A 19953-nucleotide genomic window follows, 5' to 3' on the forward strand; every position below is an offset into this window, starting at 1 on the left:
CTAAGGTTAAATTTAAAGTTAAAGTTGAAATTAAAGTTAAAGTTAAAGTTAAAGATAAAGTTAAAGTTAAAGTTAAAGTTAAAGTTAAAGATAAAGTTAAAGTTAAAGTTAAAATCAAAGTTAAAGTTAAAGCTAAGGTTAAATTTAAAGTTAAAGTTGAAGTTAAAGTTAAAGTTAAAGTTAAAGTTATAGTTAAAGTTAAAGTTAAAGTTAAAGTTAAAGTTAAAGTTAAAGTTAAAGTGAAAGTTAAAGTTAAAGTTAAAGATAAAGTTAAAGTTAACGGTAAAGTTAATGTTAAAGTTAAAGTTAAAGTTAAAATTAAAGTTAAAGTTAAAGTTAAAGTGAAAGTTAAAGTTAAAGTTAAAGTTAAAGTTAAAGTTAAAGTTAAAGTTAAAGTTAAAGTTAAATTTAAAGTTAAAGTTAAAGTTAAAGTTAAAGTTAAAGTTAAAGTTAAAGTTAAAGTTAAAGTTAAAGTTAAAGTTAAAGTTAAAGTTAAATTTAAAGTTAAAGTTAAAGTTAAAGTTAAAGTTAAAGTTAAAGTTAAAGTTAAAGTTAAAGTTAAAGTTAAAGTTAAAGTTAAAGTTAAAGTTAAAGTTAAAGTTAAAGTTAAAGTGAATGTTAAAGTTAAAGTTAAAGTTAAAGTTAATGTTAAAGTTAAAGTTAAAGTTAAAGTTAAAGTGAAAGTTAAAGTTAAAGTTAAGGTTAAAGTTAAAGATAAAGTTAAAGTTAAAGTTAAAATCAAAGTTAAAGTTAAAGCTAAGGTTAAATTTAAAGTTAAAGTTGAAGTTAAAGTTAAAGTTAAAGTTAAAGTCAAAGTTAAAGTTAAAGTTAAAGTTAAAGTTAAAGTTAAAGTTAAAGTGAAAGTTAAAGTTAAAGTTAAGGTTAAAGTTAAAGATAAAGTTAAAGTTAAAGTTAAAGATAAAGTTAAAGTTAAAGTTAAAATTAAAGTTAAAGTTAAAGTTAAAGTTAAAGTTAAAGTTAAAGTGAAAGTTAAAGTTAAAGTTAAAGATAAAGTTAAAGTTAACGGTAAAGTTAATGTTAAAGTTAAAGTTAAAGTTAAAATTAAAGTTAAAGTTAAAGTTAAAGTGAAAGTTAAAGTTAAAGTTAAAGTTAAAGTTAAAGTTAAAGTTAAAGTTAAAGTTAAAGTTAAAGTTAAAGTTAAAGTTAAATTTAAAGTTAAAGTTAAAGTTAAAGTTAAAGTTAAAGTTAAAGTTAAAGTTAAAGTTAAAGTTAAAGTTAAAGTTAAAGTTAAAGTTAAATTTAAAGTTAAAGTTAAAGTTAAAGTTAAAGTTAAAGTTAAAGTTAAAGTTAGAGTTAAAGTTAAAGAAAAGTTTAAAGTTAAAGTTAAAGTTAAAGTGAAAGTTAAAGTTAAAGTTAAAGTGAATGTTAAAGTTAAAGCGAAAGTTAAAGTTAAAGTTAAAGTTTAAGTTAAAGTTGAAGTTAAAGTTAAAGTTAAAATTAAAATTAAAGTTAAAGTTAAAGTTGAAGTTAAAGTTAAAGTTAAAGTTAAAATTAAAGTTAAAGTTAAAGATAAAGTTAAAGTTAAAGTTAAATTTTAAGTTAAAGTTAAAGTTAAAGTTAAAAATAAAGTTAAAGTTAAAGTTAAATTTAAAGTTAAAGTTAAAGTTAAGTTAAAGTTAAAGTGAAAGTTAAAGTTAAAGTTACAATTAAATTTAAAATTAAGGTTAAAGTTAAAGTTAAAGCTAAGGTTAAATTTAAAGTTAAAGTTAAAGTTAAAGTTAAAGTTACGGTTAAAGTTAAAGTTAAAGTTAAAGTTAAAGTTAAGATTAAGGTTAAAGTTACAGTTAAAGTTAAAGTTAAAGTTAAATTTAATGTTAAAGTTAAAGTTAAAGTTAAAGTTAGAGTTAAAGTTAAAGTTAAAGTTAAAGTTAAAGTTAAAGTTAAAGTTAAAGTTAAAGTGAAAGTTAAAGTTAAAGTTAAAGTGAAAGTTAAAGTTAAAGTTAAAGTTAAAGTTAGAGCTAAAGTTAAAGTTAAAGTTAAAGTTAAAATTAAAATTAAAGTTAAAGTTAAAGTTAAAGTTAAAGTTAAAGTTAAAGTTAAATTTAAAGTTAAAGTTAAGTTAAAGTTAAAGTTAAATTTAAAGTTAAAGTTAAAGTTAAAATTAAAGTTAAAGTTAAAGTTAAAGTTAAATTTAAAGTTAAAGTTAAAGTTAAATTTAAAGTTAAAGTTAAAGTTAAAGTTAAGGTTAAAGTTAAAGTTAAAGATAAAGTAAAATTTAAAGTTAAAGTTAAAGTTAAAGTTAAGGTTAAAGTTAAATTTAAAGTTAAAGTTAAAGTTAAAGTTAAGGTTAAAGTTAAAAATAAAGTTAAAGTTAAAGTGAATGTTAAAGCTAAAGTGAAAGTTAAAGTTAAAGTGAAAGTTAAATATTAACTTCTCATTTATTCAATAAAAGTAAAAAATTTATTTTCTTATCGGTCACCACGCTTAAAAAGGTTAACTTGAATCAATATCAAAGACAAAACTTGAATTAATATCAAAGAAAACAAAATGTTGCATAAATATTATAATTGCATAAGTTGGTAATATGCAATAGCTTTACCGCGGCAGTCCCCGAGTGCCACACGTCCTTTTTTTTTCACAGCCGACCTTTAAGAGCGTCGACTCACTTAAAAATCGGCATGTGTTTACAAATTATTATGAAGGAACCGTAACTTGATGCCAACATGACTTTATATTTATGTATTTTTTTTTTGTTTGTTAACATTTTTATTGATGAGTAAATTGGAATGCTATTGTTGAAACTGTTTTTTGTTAAATTATATGGGTTAATAGCAGATTTTTTTTTATATCGGTATTTTCCTATTACTATTTTCTAGTATACTGGGGGTTTAAGTAAAGATATTTTCTATTACTATATTCAACTCTATTTAGAGTAAAAGATATTTTCCTATTACTATTTTCTATTCTGTAGGGGGTTTTAAGTAAAAACATTTTTTTTTTATTACTATATTCTTTCTATTTAGAATAAAAGATGTTTTCCTATTAGTCTTTCCTATTCTACCTGTGGCTAAAGTAGAAATATTTTTCCTAAAATTATGACCTCTCTAAAAGCGAGGTTTCCTAACTGAAGCAGCCCATACTTATATCTATTTCTTTTTTTTTTTGATATTCCTTACTTTAATTATATCTATTAAATAACAGCTTTTCATTGTTATTTCATTTCATTAGGGTTATATTAAACTTAGTACAAAACAAGTAAGGAAGGCTAAGTTCGGGTGTAACCGAACATTACATACTCAGTTGAGAGCTATGGAGACAAAATAAGGGAAAATCACCATTTAGGAAAAGAAAGATAGGGAAACCCTGGAATGTGTTGTTTGTACGATATGGGTATCAGATGAAACGTGTTAATGAGTATTTTAAAAGGGAGTGGGCCTTAGTTCTATAGGCGGACGGCTTTTCGAGACATCGTCATAAAGGTGGACCAGGGGTGACTCTAGAATCTGTTTGTACGATATGGGTATCAAATGAAAGGTGTTAATGAGTATTTTAAAAGGGAGTGGGCCTTAGTTCTATAGGTGGACGGCTTTTCGAGATATCGCCATAAAGGTGGACAAGGGGTCACTCTAGAATTTGTTTGTACGATATGGGTATCAAATGAAAGGTGTTAATGAGTGTTTTAAAAGGGAGTGGGCCTTAGTTCTATAGGCGGACGCCTTTTCGAGATATCGCCATAAAGGTGGACCAGGGGTGACTCTAGAATTTGTTTGTACAATATGGGTATCAAATGAAAGGTGTTAATGAGCATTTTAAAAGGGAGTGGGCCTTAGTTCTATAGGCGGACGGCTTTTCGAGATAGCGCCATAAAGGTGGACCAGGGGTGACTCTAGAATTGGTTTGTACGATATGGGTGTCAAATGAAAGGTGTTAATGAGTATTTTAAAAGGGAGTGGGCCTTAGTTCTATAGGTGGACGCCTTTTCGAGATATCGCCATAAAGATGGACCAGGGGTCACTCTAGAATTTGTTTGTACGATATGGGTATCAAATGAAAGGTGTTAATGAGTATTTTAAAAGGGAGTGGGCCTTAGTTCTATAGGTGGACGAATTTTCGAGATATCGCCATAAAGGTGGAGCAGGGGGACTCTAGAATTTGTTTGTACGATATGGGTATCGAATGAAAGGTGTTAATGAGTATTTTAAAAGGGAGTGGGCCTTAGTTCTATGGGTGGACGCCTTTTCGAGATATGGTCATAAAGGTGGGCCAGGGGTGACTCTAGAATTTGTTTGTACGATATGGGTATCAAATGAAAGGTGTTAATGAGTATTTTAAAAGGGAGTGGGCCTTAGTTTTATAGGTGGACGCCTTTTCGAGATATCGCCTTAAACGTGGACCAGGGATGACTCTAGAATGCGTTTATACAATATGGGTATCAAATGAAAGGTGTTAATGAGTACTTTAAAAGGGAGTGGGCCTTAGTTCTATGGGTGGACGCCTTTTCGAAATATCGACATAAAGGTGGACCAGGGGTGACTCTAGAAATTGTTTGTATGATATGGGTATCAAATGAGAGGTGTTAATGAGTATTTTAAAAGAGAGTGGGTCTTAGTTCTATAGGTGGACGCCTTTTCGAGATATCGCCATAAAGGTGGACCAGGGGTGACTTTAGAATTTGTTTGTGCGATATGGGTATCAAATGAAAGGTGTTAATGAGTATTTTAAAAGGGAGTGGGCCTTAGTTTTATAGGTGGACGCCTTTTCGAGATATCGCCATAAAAGTGGACCAGGGACGACTCTAGAATTTGTTTGTACGATATGGGTATCAAATGAAAAGTATTAATGAGTATTTTAGAAGGGAGTGGGCCTTAGATTTATAGGTGGACGCCTTTTCGAGATATCGCCATAAAGGTGGACCAGGGGTAACTCTAGAATTTGTTTGTACGTTATGGGTATCAAATGAAAAGTGTTAATGATTATTTTAAAAGGGAGTGGGCCTTAGTTTTATAGGTGGACGCCTTTTCGAGATATAGCCATAAAAGTGGACCAGGGATGACTCTAGAATGCGTTTGTACAATATGGGTATCAAATGAAAGGTGTTAATGAGTATTTTAAAAGGGAGTGGGCCTTAGTTTTATAGGTGGACGTCTTTTCGAGATATCGCCATAAAAGTGGACCAGGGATGACTCCAGAATTTGTTTGTATGATATGGGTATCAAATGAAAGGTGTTAATGTGTATTTTAAAAGGGAGTGGGCCTTAGTTTTATAGGTAGACGCCTCTTCGAGATATCGCCATAAAAGTGGACCAGGGATTACTCTAGAAAACGTTTATACAATATGGGTATCACATGAAAGGTGTTAATATGTATTTTAAAAGGGAGTGGGCCTTAGTTCTATAGGTGGACGCCTTTTCGAGATATCGCCATAAAGGTGGACCAGGGATGACTTTAGAATTTGTTTGTACGATATGGGTATCAAATGAAAGGTGTTAATGAGTATTTTAAAAGGGAGTGGGCTCTAGTTTTATAGGTGGACGCCTTTTCGAGATATCGCCATAAAAGTGGACCAGGGACGACTCTAGAATTTGTTTGTACGATATGGGTATCAAATGAAAAGTGTTAATGAGTATTTTAAAAGGGAGTGGGCCTTAGATTTATAGGTGGACGCCTTTTCGAGATATCGCCATAAAGGTGGACCAGGGGTGACTCTAGAATTTGTTTGTACGATATGGGTATCAAATGAAAAGTGTTAATGAGTATTTTAAAAGGGAGTGGGCCTTAGTTTTATAGGTGGACGCCTTTTCGAGATATCGCCATAAGAGTGGACCAGGGATGACTCTAGAATGTGTTTGTACAATATGGGAATCAAATGAAAGGTGTTAATGAGTATTTTAAAAGGGAGTGGGCCTTAGTTTTATAGGTGGACGTCTTTTCGAGATATCGCCATAAAAGTGGACCAGGGATGACTCCAGAATTTGTTTGTACGATATGGGTATCAAATGAAAGGTGTTAATGAGTATTTTAAAAGGGAGTGGGCCTTAGTCTTATAGATGGATGCCTTTTCGAGATATAGCCATAAAAGTGGACCAGGGATGACTCTAGAATGTGTTTATACAATATGGGTATCAAACGAAATGTGCTAATGAGTATTTTAAAAGGGAGTGGGCCTTAGTTTTATAGGTGGACGCCTTTTCGATATATCGCCATAAAAGTGGACCAGGGATGACTCTAGAACGCGTTTATACAATATGGGTATCAAACGAAAGGTGTTAATGGGTATTTGAAAAGGGAGTGGGCCTTAGTTTTACAGGAGGACGCCTTTTCGAGATACCGCCATAAAAGTGTACCAGGGGTGACTCTAGAATTTGTTTGTACGATATGGGTATCAAATGAAGGGTGTTAATTAGTATTTTAAAAGGGAGTGGGCCTTAGTTTTATAGATGGACGCCTTTTCGAGATATCGCCATAAAAGTGGACCAGGGATGACTCTAGAATGCGTTTATACAATATGGGTATCACATGAAAGGTGTTAATGAGTATTTTAAAAGGGAGTGGGCCTTAGTTTTGTAGATGGACGCCTTTTCGAGATATCGCCATAAAAGTGGACCAGGGATGACTCTAGAATGCGTTTATACAATATGGGTATCAAACGAAATGTGCTAATGAGTATTTTAAAAGGGAGTGGGCCTTAGTTTTATAGGTGGACGCCTTTCGATATATCGCCATAAAAGTGGACCAGGGATTACTCTAGAATGCGTTTATACAATATGGGTATCAAACGAAAGGTGTTAATGTGTATTTGAAAAGGGAGTGGGCCTTAGTTTTACAGGTGGACGCCTTTTCGAGATATCGCCACAAAAGTGGACCAGGGGTGACCCTAGAATTTGTTTGTACGATATGGGTATCAAATGAAGGGTGTTAATGAGTATTTTAAAAGGGAGAGGGCCTTGGTTTTACAGGTGGACGCCTTTTCGAGATATCGCCATACAAGTGGACCAGGGATGACTCTAGAATGCGTTTATACAATATGGGTATCAAACGAAATGTGTTAATGAGTATTTTAAAAGGGATTGGGCCTTAGTTCTATGGGTGGACGCCTTTTCGAAATATCGATATAAAGGTGGACCAGGGGTGACTATAGAATTTGTTTGTACGATATGGGTATCAAATGAAAGGTGTTGATGAGTGTTTTAAAAGGGAGTGGGCCTTAGTTCTATGGGTGGACGCCTTTTTGAGATATTGCCATAAAGGTGGACCACGGGTGACTCTAGAATTTGTTTGTACGATATGGGTATCAAATGAAAGGTGTTAATGAGTATTTTGAAAGGGAGTGGGCCTTAGTTCTATGGGTGGACGCCTTTTTGAGATATCGCCATAAAGGTGGACCAGGGGTGACTCTAGAATTTGTTTGTACGATATGGGATCAAATGAAAGGTGTTAATGAGTATTTTAAAAGGGAGTTGGCCTTAGTTCTATAGATGGACGCCTTTTCGAGATATCGCCATAAAGGTATGTAGCGTATTGAGTTGCACACCGTGCCATCTATGTATCAACTTCATACAAGATACGGATCAGCTGACGTCTGGCATCACTTTTACTTTGACATTTTCTTTCATTCTTCTTATTCTAATGAAATTATTATTATTATCACCATCGTCACTTGAACTGGCTGCATGAGCAGCATTTGTACATAATTGAAAATTAGTTTTTAAGTCTTTATTACAAATAAAGTGGTAGCAAACCATGCAGTAACTTGAGTTGTTTTATGCAAAGCACCGAAACAACCAAAGTGGTGACCCCGACAGCGCGAATATCATTCACTCTGCACATGAGGATTGGAATTCGCAAAATTCGCCAATTTACCACAGTTTTGCGACGGATAACCAGTTCTCCCATAACGGCAGTTCTATTTGATGCCAGGTTCCCGTTACAACTTGCGCTCTGTTATAAAAGAAGAAGACACAGAAATGGCTGAGAAAGATGAACTTAACCAAAAACTACGCGCCCTGGAATTAGAGTGTCAACGTCTGCAGACTATGTACGAACAACAGCCAAATATGCAGAGGGACTTGCAGAGACCACATGGCAATCTAATTGTACCGAAGTTCAATAAAAGCAACCCGCATTTGTGGTTCGCTCAACTTGAACGATCGTTTCGATTATACAAAGTTCAAAGTGATGACGACAAATTCGATTTTGTCACAATACATCTCGAACAGGAGATTACGTTATTTGTAGAAGACCTCATAACAAAGCCACCACAAAGTAATAAATACGATGCACTCAAAGCGCGGTTACTGGACAAATTTGCCGAAAGTGCTGAGTCGAAATTACGTCGTTTTTTACAGGGAGGAGGCACAGCAGGCATGAAGCCGACAAAAATTTTGTCATACATGCGTCGATTAGCACCCGATCCCGGCAGCGAGGCAATCATTCACACGTTATTTATTGGGGAAATGCCAAAGTCAATACGTCCAATCTTGAGTGTTTGGGATGTGAAAGACATTGAAAAACTTGCGAAGATAGCAGACAAGATGCTTGAGGCAGTAGCAACGAACACTAACAGCATCTTGCCAACTCAAGCGTCCACTGACAACTCGGTCCAGGCGGTATCTCATACAATGTCCTTGTCAGAAATGAGCGCAGCATTAAAGTCGCTTACAGAAAAGGTGAGTAAAATTAGTAGCGAACTAAAAGCTTTCAAGTCTTGCAGAAGCCGCAGTAACTCTCGTCACAATGGCCACAATGACGGGCAACCAACTCTATGTTTTTTCCACCAGAAGTTCGGAGATAACACGAAGAAATGTCGTCCCAACTGCTCGCGCTACAAGTCGTCAAACTAAAGTGGCTGTCGTCAATAACGCTGGTTGGCAACAGTCGCAAATCTAGCAGCGTTAACCAAACAAATATTTGCACCAACAAAAAAGAACTAACTGCAACCAAAAACAATAAGACGAATGAGAAGCGCTTATACGTCAGCGACAAAAAATCTAAATTCAACTTTCTTATTGATTCCCGATCGGTGGTGTCTGTTTTACCACGCTCGGCAGCAAATAGTAAAATCAAACAAGGTGATTTACAATTGTATGCGTCGAATCAAACTGTCATACAAACCTACGGTAGTCAACCAATCGAAGACGATTTGGGTTTACGGCGATCATTCAGCTGGCTTTTTACAATAGCTGACGTTCACACTGCAACTATAGGCGCCGATTTTCTGGCTCATTTTCAACTACTAATCGATTTGAATAATAAGCGTCTCATTGATTCAACAACGGGTCTCACAACGAGCGGCGAACTCAGCAGTACACGAATTTTTGCAGTCTCAACGCTAAATAAAGCAAACGAGTTTTACAACGTTCTCAAAGAGTTCGTCGATGTCACTAAGACAAACTCGCAATTCGACACCAACAAAGTTTTCCATTCAGTTCGGCATCACATCGAAACGTCTGGTAATACGGTGGCCAGTAGGCCGCGACGTCCCGCCGGCGAAAGGGTTGAAGCTACCAGAGCAGAAGTTAACTTTCTGCTGGAACAAGGCATCTGTAGAGTTTCGAAAAGTTCCTGGTCTAGCCCACTGCACATGTTGTCCAAAAAATGCGGTGGTTGGCGTGCGTGTGGCGACTATCGAAAACTAAATTCGATAACGGTCCCGGATCGTTATCCCATCGCCCACGTTCACGACTTTGTAAACAATCTGCACGGTAGTACGGTTTTTTCGACCCTCGACCTGGTGCGGGCATACTACCAAATTCCTATGGCGGAGGAAGACATCAAGAAGACAGCTGTCTGCACGCCATTCGGTTTAATCGAATTTTTATTTATGCCTTTCGGCTTCAAGAATGCCACGCAGACATTCCAAAGGTTTATGGATGACATTTTCCGAGGCATCGAATTCGTATTTTGTTATATTGATGACATTCTCATCATGTCTGGCTCGCAAGAAGAGCATGAAGAGCACCTTCGCATTGTTTTCTCCATTTTGCGAAAAAATGGCCTCAGCATAAATGCCAACAAATGCCAATTTGGGCAATCCGAAGTATCTTTTTTAAGCTACGTGATCAACAAAGACGGCATCAAACCGTCTGACATCCACATAAAGGCAATAGCTGAGTTTAAGAAACCCGAAACTTTGTGCGAGCTTGGTCGATTTTTGGGTGTCATTAACTATTACCGTCGCTGTATACCACATGCTTCCGAGATACAAGCACAGTTGAGTGATTTTATCCGTAACATTAAAAAAAATGACAAACGAAAAATTCTGTGGACAAAAGACGCAGTCGACGCATTTGAAGCATGTAAACAAAGCGTAGTCAACGCAGCGCTTCTGGCTCATCCCGCACCAAAGGCCAAATTAGCCCTTGTCTGTGATGCATCAAACGTGGCAATTGGCGCGGCTCTCGAGCAGGAAGTGAATAACTCGTGGCAACCTTTAGGTTTTTTTTCGAGAAAACTTAGCAGCACAGAAAAGAATTACAGCACCTATGACCGAGAGCTACTTGCAGTTTACGATGCAATTCGCCATTTCAAACATTTTCTCGAAGCACGCAGTTTTATAATCAAAACGGACCATAAACCATTGATCTATGCATTCCAACATAAGCCGAAAAAAGCATCGCCACGGCAACTACGTCACTTAAAGTTAAAGTTAAAGTTAGAGTTAAATTTAAAGTTAAAGTTAAAGTTAAGTTTAAAGTTAAAGTTAAAGTTAAAGTTAAAGTTAAAGTTAAAGTTAAGGTTAAAGTTAAAGTTAAAGTTCAAATTAAAGTTAAAGTTAAAAATAAAGTTAAAGTTAAAGCTAAAGTTAAAGTGGAAGTTATAGTTAAAGTTAAAGCTAAGGTTAAAGTTAAAGTTAAAGGTAAAGTTCAAATTAAAGTTAAAGTTCAAATTAAAGTTAAAGTTAAAGTTAAAAATAAAGTTAAAGTTAAAGCTAAAGTTAAAGTGGAAGTTATAGTTAAAGTTAAAGTTAAAGTTAAGGCTAAAGTTAAAGTTAAAGTTAAAGTGAAAGTTAAAGTTAAAGTTAAAGTTAAAGTTAAAGTTAAAGTCAAAGTTAAAGTTAAAGCTAAGGTTAAAGTTAAAGTTAAAGTTAAAAATAAAGTTAAAGTTAAAGTTTAAGTTAAAGTTAAAGTTAAAGTTGAAGTTAAAGTTAAAGTTAAAATTAAAGTTAAAGTAAAAGTTAAAGTGAAAGTTAAAGTTAAAGTTAATGTTAAAGTTAAAGTTAAAATTAAAGTTAAAGTTTAAGTTTAAGTTAAAGTTAAAGTTGAAGTTAAAATTAAAGTTAAAGTTAAAGTTAAAGTGAAAGTTAAAGTTAAAGTTAAAGTTAAAGTTAATGTTAAAGTTAAAGTTAAAATTAAAGTTAAAGTTAAAGTTAAAGTGAAAGTTAAAGTTAAAGTTAAAGTTAAAGAAAAGGTTAAAGTTAAAGTTAAAGTTAAGGTTAAAGTTAAAGTTAAAGTTAAAGTGAAAGTTAAAGTTAAAGTTAAGGTTAAAGTTAAAGTTAAAGTCAAAGTTAAAGTTAAAGCTAAGGTTAAAGTTAAAGTTAAAAATAAAGTTAAAGTTTAAGTTTAAGTTTAAGTTAAAGTTGAAGTTAAAGTTAAAGTTAAAGATAAAGTTACAGTTAAAATTAAAGTTAAAGTTAAATTTAAATTAAAGTTAAAGTTAAAGTTAAAGTTAAAGTTAAAGTTAAAGTTAAAGTTAATGTTAAAGTTAAAGTTAAAATTAAAGTTAAAGTTAAAGTTAAAGTTAAAGTGAAAGTTAAAGTTAAAGTTAAAGAAAAGGTTAAAGTTAAAGTTAAAGTTAAAGTTAAAGTTAAAGTTAAAGTTAAAGTTAAAGTTAAAGTTAAAGTTAAAGTTAAAGTTAAAGTTAAAGTTAAAGTTAATGTTAAAGTTAAAGTTAAAATTAAAGTTAAAGTTAAAGTTAAAGTTAAAGTGAAAGTTAAAGTTAAAGTTAAAGAAAAGGTTAAAGTTAAAGTTAAAGTTAAAGTTAAAGTTAAAGTTAAAGTTAAAGTTAAAGTTAAAGTTAAAGTTAAAGTTAAAGTTAAAGTTAAAGTTAAAGTTAAAGTTAAAGTTAAAGTTAAAGTTAAAGTTAAAGTTAAAGTTAAAGTTAAAGTTAAAGTTAAAGTTAAAGTTAAAGTTAAAGTTAAAGTTAAAGTTAAAGTGAATGTTAAAGTTAAAGCGAAAGTTAAAGTTAAAAATAAAGTTAAAGTTAAAGTTAAAGTGAAAGTTAAAGTTAAAGTTAAGGTTAAAGTTAAAGTTAAAGTCAAAGTTAAAGTTAAAGCTAAGGTTAAAGTTAAAATTAAAGTTAAAAATAAAGTTAAAGTTTAAGTTTAAGTTAAAGTTAAAGTTAAAGTTAAAGGTAAAGTTAAAGTTAAAGTTAAAGTTAAAGTTAAAGTTAAAGTTAAAGTGAAAGTTAAAGTTAAAGTTAAAGTTAAATTTAAAGTTAAAGATAAAGATAAAGTTAAAGTTAAAGTTAAAGATAAAGTTAAAGTTAAAGTTAAAGTTAAAGTTAAAGTTAAAGTTAAAGTTAAAGTTAAATTTAAAGTTAAAGTTAAAGTTAAAGTTAAAGTTAAAGTTAAAGTTAAAGTTAAAGTTAAAGTTAAAGCTAAAGTTAAAGTTAAAGTTAAAATTAAAGTTAAAGTTAAAGTGAATGTTAAAGTTAAAGCGAAAGTTAAAGTTAAAAATAAAGTTAAAGCTAAAGTTAAAGTTAAAGTGAAAGTGAAAGTTAAAGTTAAGGTTAAAGTAAAAGTTAAAGTTAAAGTTAAAGTTAAAGTTAAAGTTAAAGTTAAAGTTAAAGTCAAAGTTAAAGTTAAAGCTAAGGTTAAAGTTAAAGTTAAAGTTAAAAATAAAGTTAAAATTAAAGTTAAAAGTAAAGGTAAAGTTAAGGTTAAAGTTAAAGTTAAAGTTCAAATTAAAGTTAAAGTTAAAAATAAAGTTAAAATTAAAGCTAAAGTTAAAGTGGAAGTTATAGTTAAAGTTAAAGCTAAGGTTAAAGTTAAAGTTAAAGTTAAAGGTAAAGTTAAAGTGGAAGTTATAGTTAAAGTTAAAGTTAAGGCTAAAGTTAAAGTTAAAGTTAAAGTGTGTTGAAGACATGAGCCCAAATTTAATTGACCTATAAATTGTAGTATACAATGATTTCACAAAATTTATTTGTAACATGAAGTATTGAAATATTAACTATTTTTAAGATACTTACCTTTTGCTAAAAATACTTACCTAATGAAATATTAACTATTTTTAAGATACTTACGTTTGCTAATATACCAACCTTTTGCAAAAATACTTACCTAATGAAATACCCTGCAAATGTGTTAAAATACTTACCTTAATGAACCACCCTCTTAACAAAGAATTTATAAATTTTTGTGTATTGTAAGTACCGTGCACTCAACTTTGTACATTCCTTTTACATACATACGAACATATAAATAGTTACCGTTTCCTAGCTGCGCAGGAGGCTGAAAATTTTACGGCTTAATATGTAAGTTTAGTTCGCTAATTACCGTCGATCGATCCGCCACTATTCGCAGAATATTTAGTGCTAACAATTGTGAAAGTTTTAGTGATTTTACCATACAAACTAAGATAGAGAAATCAAAGTGATTTGTTTATATTAGCTATATGAGTCACATCATTAAATAAAGCATTTTGTGAATTTTTAAAGGAAGTGTAGTGGTTTTATTTGTGAAAGGTGAAGAGGGAAACTCACTCCATATACCCAAAGCGTATCCTATCGTAACCATGGTCCTTCGAGCCGGATCACTCTGAAAGCAGTCTCAAGACGTATTTGGAGGAACTCAACAAACTTGTAGACGCGGTAGAAGCCGCATACGAAGCGGTACACCTGAGCAGAACTGAGGAAAAATCCAGGACGGCATGCGAAGAGACATACGACGGCACTCTCGACACAGCGATGCACACAAAGCTCAGGATCAACGAGTTGATTAGCACCCACCAGCCTAATCAACAAACAGTAAACCCCATACAACAAAGCCATACCCCCTCTCAGCATCAACCCTGTCTAAAAGTCCCCGCATGTGACACCGAAATCTTCTATGGTGGATATGAAGACTGGCCGTCCTTCCGGGATATGTTTACCGCGGTCTACATAAATCACCCTCAATTGTCTCAGGCCCAGAAACTGTATCACCTGAGGGCAAAAACCTGTGGAAAAGCAGCCCTTATTATTAAAAAATACCCCCTTAACGACCAAAACTTTGACTTGGCCTGGGGAGCACTCAAGTCCCGCTACGAGAATCGTAGAATTCTCGTAGACAATCAATTAAAAACCCTATTTAATATGCCCACAGTTTATTCTGAAAATGGTGAAAGAATTCAAGAAATTCAAACCACCATAAATAACTGTATCTCGACCCTAAATGCGAGCGAGGTCTCAACTGATAACTGGGACCCCATCCTCGTATTCTTATGCTCATCAAAACTACCTGATGAAACCCTGGCATTGTGGGAACAATCACTCGACTCTAGGAAAGAACTCCCACTTTGGTCGGAGATGGACAAATTTCTCACGACAAGGTAAGAAGTAGTAGAAAGACTTGGTACGTATAGGCCGAGCAAAACCCGTAACCCCAACTCTAGCTTCACCCACAGATCCTCAACACCCCAAAACTCATCGAACTTTAGGAATAAGACCCAAACATTCCATGTGGACTCAAAGAGGCAACCCTCATGCAAACTCTGCAATCTGAATCACTCATTAATGAGCTGTATAAAATTCAGAGATCTCTCAACCCAAGAGCGAAGCAAATTCGTAAAAGAAAACAATTATTGCACAAATTGTTTAGCTTGCTCTCACTTGGAAAGAGATTGTGGTAGCAATTTCACATGCGTGTATTGCCAAAAACGACATCACTCGCTACTCCACTTCCAAGGAAAATCCCAGCCAGACAGCAGACCCAGGAAGCAGAGGAACAGGACGCACACAACCCCTCAAAGTCTGCCACCTCCAGCTGAAGACCCGAACAGGGCGTCAACCTCAAAAGAGGCCAGCCAAACCCAAGTCACTCAAAACCCTTTTAAGAAAAACTCAACCTCAACTCACTTCGCGAGTAGTAGCGAAACTACTCTTTTACCCACAGGTTTAGTCACGGTGAAAGCAAATGGCGAACACCACAAGATCCGTGCACTAATAGATCAGGGTTCGGAAAAGACATTTGTAGCGTCTCGAATCCAGAAGCTCTTGAAACTACCAACCAAGAAAACCCATTATAAGATCTCGGGAATGGGCGGATCGGTAGTTCAAAACTCCAACCAGATCTGCGAGATAACACTCTGCTCGTCGGATCTCAAAACAAGAATAAACACCCAAGCGATATTATTGCCTAAACTGACCCATTTCTTACCCAGCATTAAAGTGTCAAAAATAGATTTGCAAGAAATTGCCACATGGCCACTCGCGGACCCTAACTGTTTTACCCCTTCGAGAATCGACATGGTGATAGGTAGCGATCTCACACCCCAAATAATACTCCAGGGGCTACAAGCCAACGTAAGTGGTTCCTTGTTAGCCCAAAATACAATATTTGGGTGGATACTCAGTGGGCCTATTAAAGAACAAGTGAACGCATTCTCCACCCAAGTTATTGAAAATCCAGACGACACCCTTAGCACATTATTGCAGAAGTTCTGGCAACAGGAAGAAATACCTGACACCCAAGCCCTTTCGGAAGAGGACCAATTTTGCGAGGAACTCTACCGAGAAACCACTCACCGCCAGGAAGATGGCCGATATGTGGTAAAACTTCCATTTAAAAAGGAATTCCCCAGTACCCTTGCCCTTGGACACTCGAGAATTGCAGCACAGCAGCAATGCATCAGCGTCGAGCGATCCTTGGAGAAAAGACCAGAATTAAGAGAAAAATACTCAGAAGTTTTGGAGGAATACCTCACTATGGGCCACATGGAGGCAATTTCATCACGCGAAGTCATCGAGAACGGAAAGTACTCGTCGTTCTACCTCCCCCACCACGCTGTCTTAAAACCCGACAGCAAAACAACAAAGGTACGCGTTGTTTTCAACGCGTCTAGAACTACCCACTCTGGCAACTCGTTAAACGATGTGTTGCACACAGGCCCCATACTCCAAAACGACTTAATGCTCGTCCTACTCAAATGGAGATTTTTTAAGTACGTATTTAACGGCGACATCGAAAAGATGTACCGCCAAATACTCGTTCATAAAGAAGATCAGAATTTTCAAAGAATTCTCTTCCGAAGATCTCCACAGCTACCGATGGAGGACTTCAAATTAAAGACAGTGACGTTCGGCGTCAACTGTGCCCCATATCTCGCGATACGGACTCTGCACCAACTCGCAGAAGACACAAAACCCACCCACCCACTCGCCTATGATATATTGCTACACGAAATCTACGTAGACGATATACTTTCGGGCGAACATAGTATACAGTCCGCTCACGACTCTCTACACCAGGTTATCGAAGCGTTGAAATCAGCCGGTTTTCCACTCAAGAAAATAACGGCAAATCACCCAAAATTATTGGAATCCATCCCAGAATCTGATCTCCTAGATGCAGATTTCCTCAAATTTCACGATGCCAGCTCAACAAAGACCCTCGGCATAAAATGGAATGCTATAAACGACTCTTTCTCATACTCTTACGACCCTATACCCGCAGAAAACTCGAACACAAAGAGGCAAATTTTATCGGCGGTTGCGAAATTGTTTGACCCGGCAGGATGGCTATCGCCAATAGTGATACTAGCCAAGACTCTCCTCCAGCAACTCTGGTTAGAAGGAACTGACTGGGATGAACAAGTCAAACCCAGCGCTTTCCACAAATGGAACATATTTCGCGAAAATCTCTCCGCGATAAATGAAATTAAAATACCTCGATGGGTTAAATTTTCACCCAATAAACCCTTTCAGATGCATGGATTCTCAGATGCATCGGAAAAAGCATTCTGCGCTTGTGTGTACCTGCGAGTACAGAATAGCAAGGACACGTTTTCTACTCACCTACTCGTGGCAAAGAGCAAAGTGGCTCCCGTGAAAACCGTGAGCCTCCCTCGTCTAGAACTCTGTGGAGCAGTACTACTCACAAAATTAATAAAACAAATTCGCTCACACCTAACTCTGACTCCACATGACCTGTTTCTCTGGTCGGACTCCGCTATCGTACTAGCATGGCTGGAAAAACCCCCACACACCTGGAAGACCTACGTGGCGAATAGAACCTCACAAATTCTGGAAAACGTGAGTAACGCCCCTTGGAAACACGTACCCAGTGGAGATAATCCAGCAGATCTTGGTACCCGTGGATGTACACCCAAGGATCTAGCCGAATGCTCCCTTTGGTGGAAGGGGCCAGAGTGGTTGGCCAAATCCCCAGCGTCCTGGCCGAAACCAGTGACACAAACCCCTACTCCACCGGAACAAAAGCGCACCCATGCATTTCATGCTGTAGATGTGCCTGATCTACTCGAACGCTTTTCTTCCTACTCAAAAGCTCTACGAGTCGTTGCTTATATGTACCGTTTTATACACAGAGCACAAGGTCTTGATACTTTGAAAACGATCACGCTAACCCAAGAGGAAGTTCATCAAGCGAAAGTTCGTTTGATCCTGTTGACGCAACATAAATACTTCTCTGCCGAAATTGCAGATCTACAGTCCAACAAACCACTCCACAAAAAGAGTTCATTGTTAACTCTAAACCCTATGCTCGACGAATCAGGCATAATGCGGGTGAATGGTCGGCTCGCAAAAGCCAATCTTAGTTACAACGAGCGTTATCCCATTATAATTCCCGATAACTCTCGGTTTTGCTATTTACTCTTAGAATTTAGTCACTCTACCTTGTTGCATGCCGAAAAACAACTGATGATCCGCATGATACAACAGGAATACTACATCCCTCGGCTCAAACAAAAGGTGAAGAAGTGCATATTCCATTGTAAGATATGCACGATCTACAAACAACGGGCTAAATCCCAAATAATGGCCGCACTCCCTCCGGAAAGGTCCACATACTCTCTCCCATTTCACACGACCGGTATCGACTTTGCAGGACCTTTTCTCGTTAAAACATCAATCTTACGGAAGGCCCCTTACTCAAAGGCATACGTTTGTGTATTCGTATGTTTCTCAACAAAAGCAGTCCATCTGGAAGTCTGCTCAGATCTGACGACCGCTGCTTTTAAAGCAGCATTTGCTCGTTTTGTTAGTCGTCGTGGACTCCCACACAAAATAATGTCAGACAATGGTAAAACCTTTATTGGAGCAAGTCGTGTCATTCAAAAGGAGCTTTCTTCTTTTCTCAAGGAAGCCGCAACTGACATAGCTCAAAAATATGCTCCATAGCAAAAGTGTGTGTACTTCCCCTAGCAGAATAAACTCTTCAACCTCACCCTATATATCTCTCCAAACCGTGTAAACTCTAGGGATTCACATCACAGCCCACTCTCTACACCCATACTCACTTGACCCCCTTTTATTTTGACTTCTCTTTTCAGGCCACCGTATGGAAACTTCAGCACCTGCCGGCTGTGTTGCCAAAGGCATTCGTTGCGCTACTGCCATGCGTTTATGGCTATGACCCCGGACGAACGCTATGAGTCGGTTCGGGCTCACAAATATTGCATAAATTGTTTGGCAACATCCCATGTTACGGGCGCATGCAGCTCCCCTGATAGCTGCCGCCGATGTGGCCTCGCTCACCACACGCTGCTTCACCGTGAGCGGCCAAAGGAAGAACGCCGGAAACGATTCAACAATAAACCCCAGACTCCAGCCCCGAAAACGAAGACAACAAAAAGGACTGTAATTTTAAAACCAAAGAAGAAACGGGCAGACAATAATCCCACTCAGAAGCGCTTGAGGAACTTGTTTTCAGCAGCGGTTAACACTTTGGAGGAGATTCAGAAGTTGCTGCTTCCCTCATCGGAACAGGCCGGCCGCCATGTTGAAGACATGAGCCCAAATTTAATTGACCTATAAATTGTAGTATACAATGATTTCACAAAATTTATTTGTAACATGAAGTATTGAAATATTAACTATTTTTAAGATACTTACCTTTTGCTAAAAATACTTACCTAATGAAATATTAACTATTTTTAAGATACTTACGTTTGCTAATATACCAACCTTTTGCAAAAATACTTACCTAATGAAATACCCTGCAAATGTGTTAAAATACTTACCTTAATGAACCACCCTCTTAACAAAGAATTTATAAATTTTTGTGTATTGTAAGTACCGTGCACTCAACTTTGTACATTCCTTTTACATACATACGAACATATAAATAGTTACCGTTTCCTAGCTGCGCAGGAGGCTGAAAATTTTACGGCTTAATATGTAAGTTTAGTTCGCTAATTACCGTCGATCGATCCGCCACTATTCGCAGAATATTTAGTGCTAACAATTGTGAAAGTTTTAGTGATTTTACCATACAAACTAAGATAGAGAAATCAAAGTGATTTGTTTATATTAGCTATATGAGTCACATCATTAAATAAAGCATTTTGTGAATTTTTAAAGGAAGTGTAGTGGTTTTATTTGTGAAAGGTGAAGAGGGAAACCCACTCCATATACCCAAAGCGTATCCTATCGTAACCAAAGTGAAAGTTAAATTTAAAGTTAAAGTTAAAGTTAAAGTTAAAGTTAAAGTTAAAGTGAAAGTTAAAGTTAAAGTTAAAGTTCAAATTAAAATTAAAGTTAAAGTTAAAAATAAAGTTAAAGCTAAAGTTAAAGTGGAGTTATAGTTAAAGTTAAGGTTAAAGTTAAAGTTAAAGTTAAAGTTATAGTTAAAGTTCAAATTAAAGTTAAAGTTAAAAATAAAGTTAAAGTTAAAGCTAAAGTTAAAGTGGAAGTTATAGTTAAAGTTAAAGTTAAAGTGAAAGTTAAAGTTAAAGTTAAAGTTAAAGTTAAAGTTAAAGTTCAAATTAAAGTTAAAGTTAAAGTTAAAAATAAAGTTAAAGATAAAGTTAAAGTGGAGTTATAGTTAAAGTTAAGGTT

The 19953-nt window shown here is 35.2% G+C and overlaps 1 protein-coding gene across 8 annotated transcripts in view; it reads left to right on the forward strand.

Moving 5' to 3' along the window:
- LOC137235424 (uncharacterized) overlaps nt 1-19454 on the forward strand; it is a 993733-nt gene extending 974279 nt beyond the window's left edge. For 7 of the 8 annotated variants that reach the window (XM_067758399.1, XM_067758400.1, XM_067758402.1 and 4 more), the window contains one exon: nt 18447-19454. In XM_067758399.1, coding sequence (XP_067614500.1) covers nt 18447-18930 — 484 coding nt within the window. In that variant the 3' untranslated portion in view covers nt 18931-19454. The remainder of the gene's footprint in view (nt 1-18446) is intronic. The other variant, XR_010947891.1, reaches the window with a different exon arrangement.
- Nucleotides 19455-19953: the final 499 nt, after the last annotated feature.

This window comes from Eurosta solidaginis, chromosome X (genome assembly GCF_040869045.1).
Source record: "Eurosta solidaginis isolate ZX-2024a chromosome X, ASM4086904v1, whole genome shotgun sequence".
Classification (NCBI taxonomy): Eukaryota; Metazoa; Arthropoda; class Insecta; order Diptera; family Tephritidae; genus Eurosta; species Eurosta solidaginis.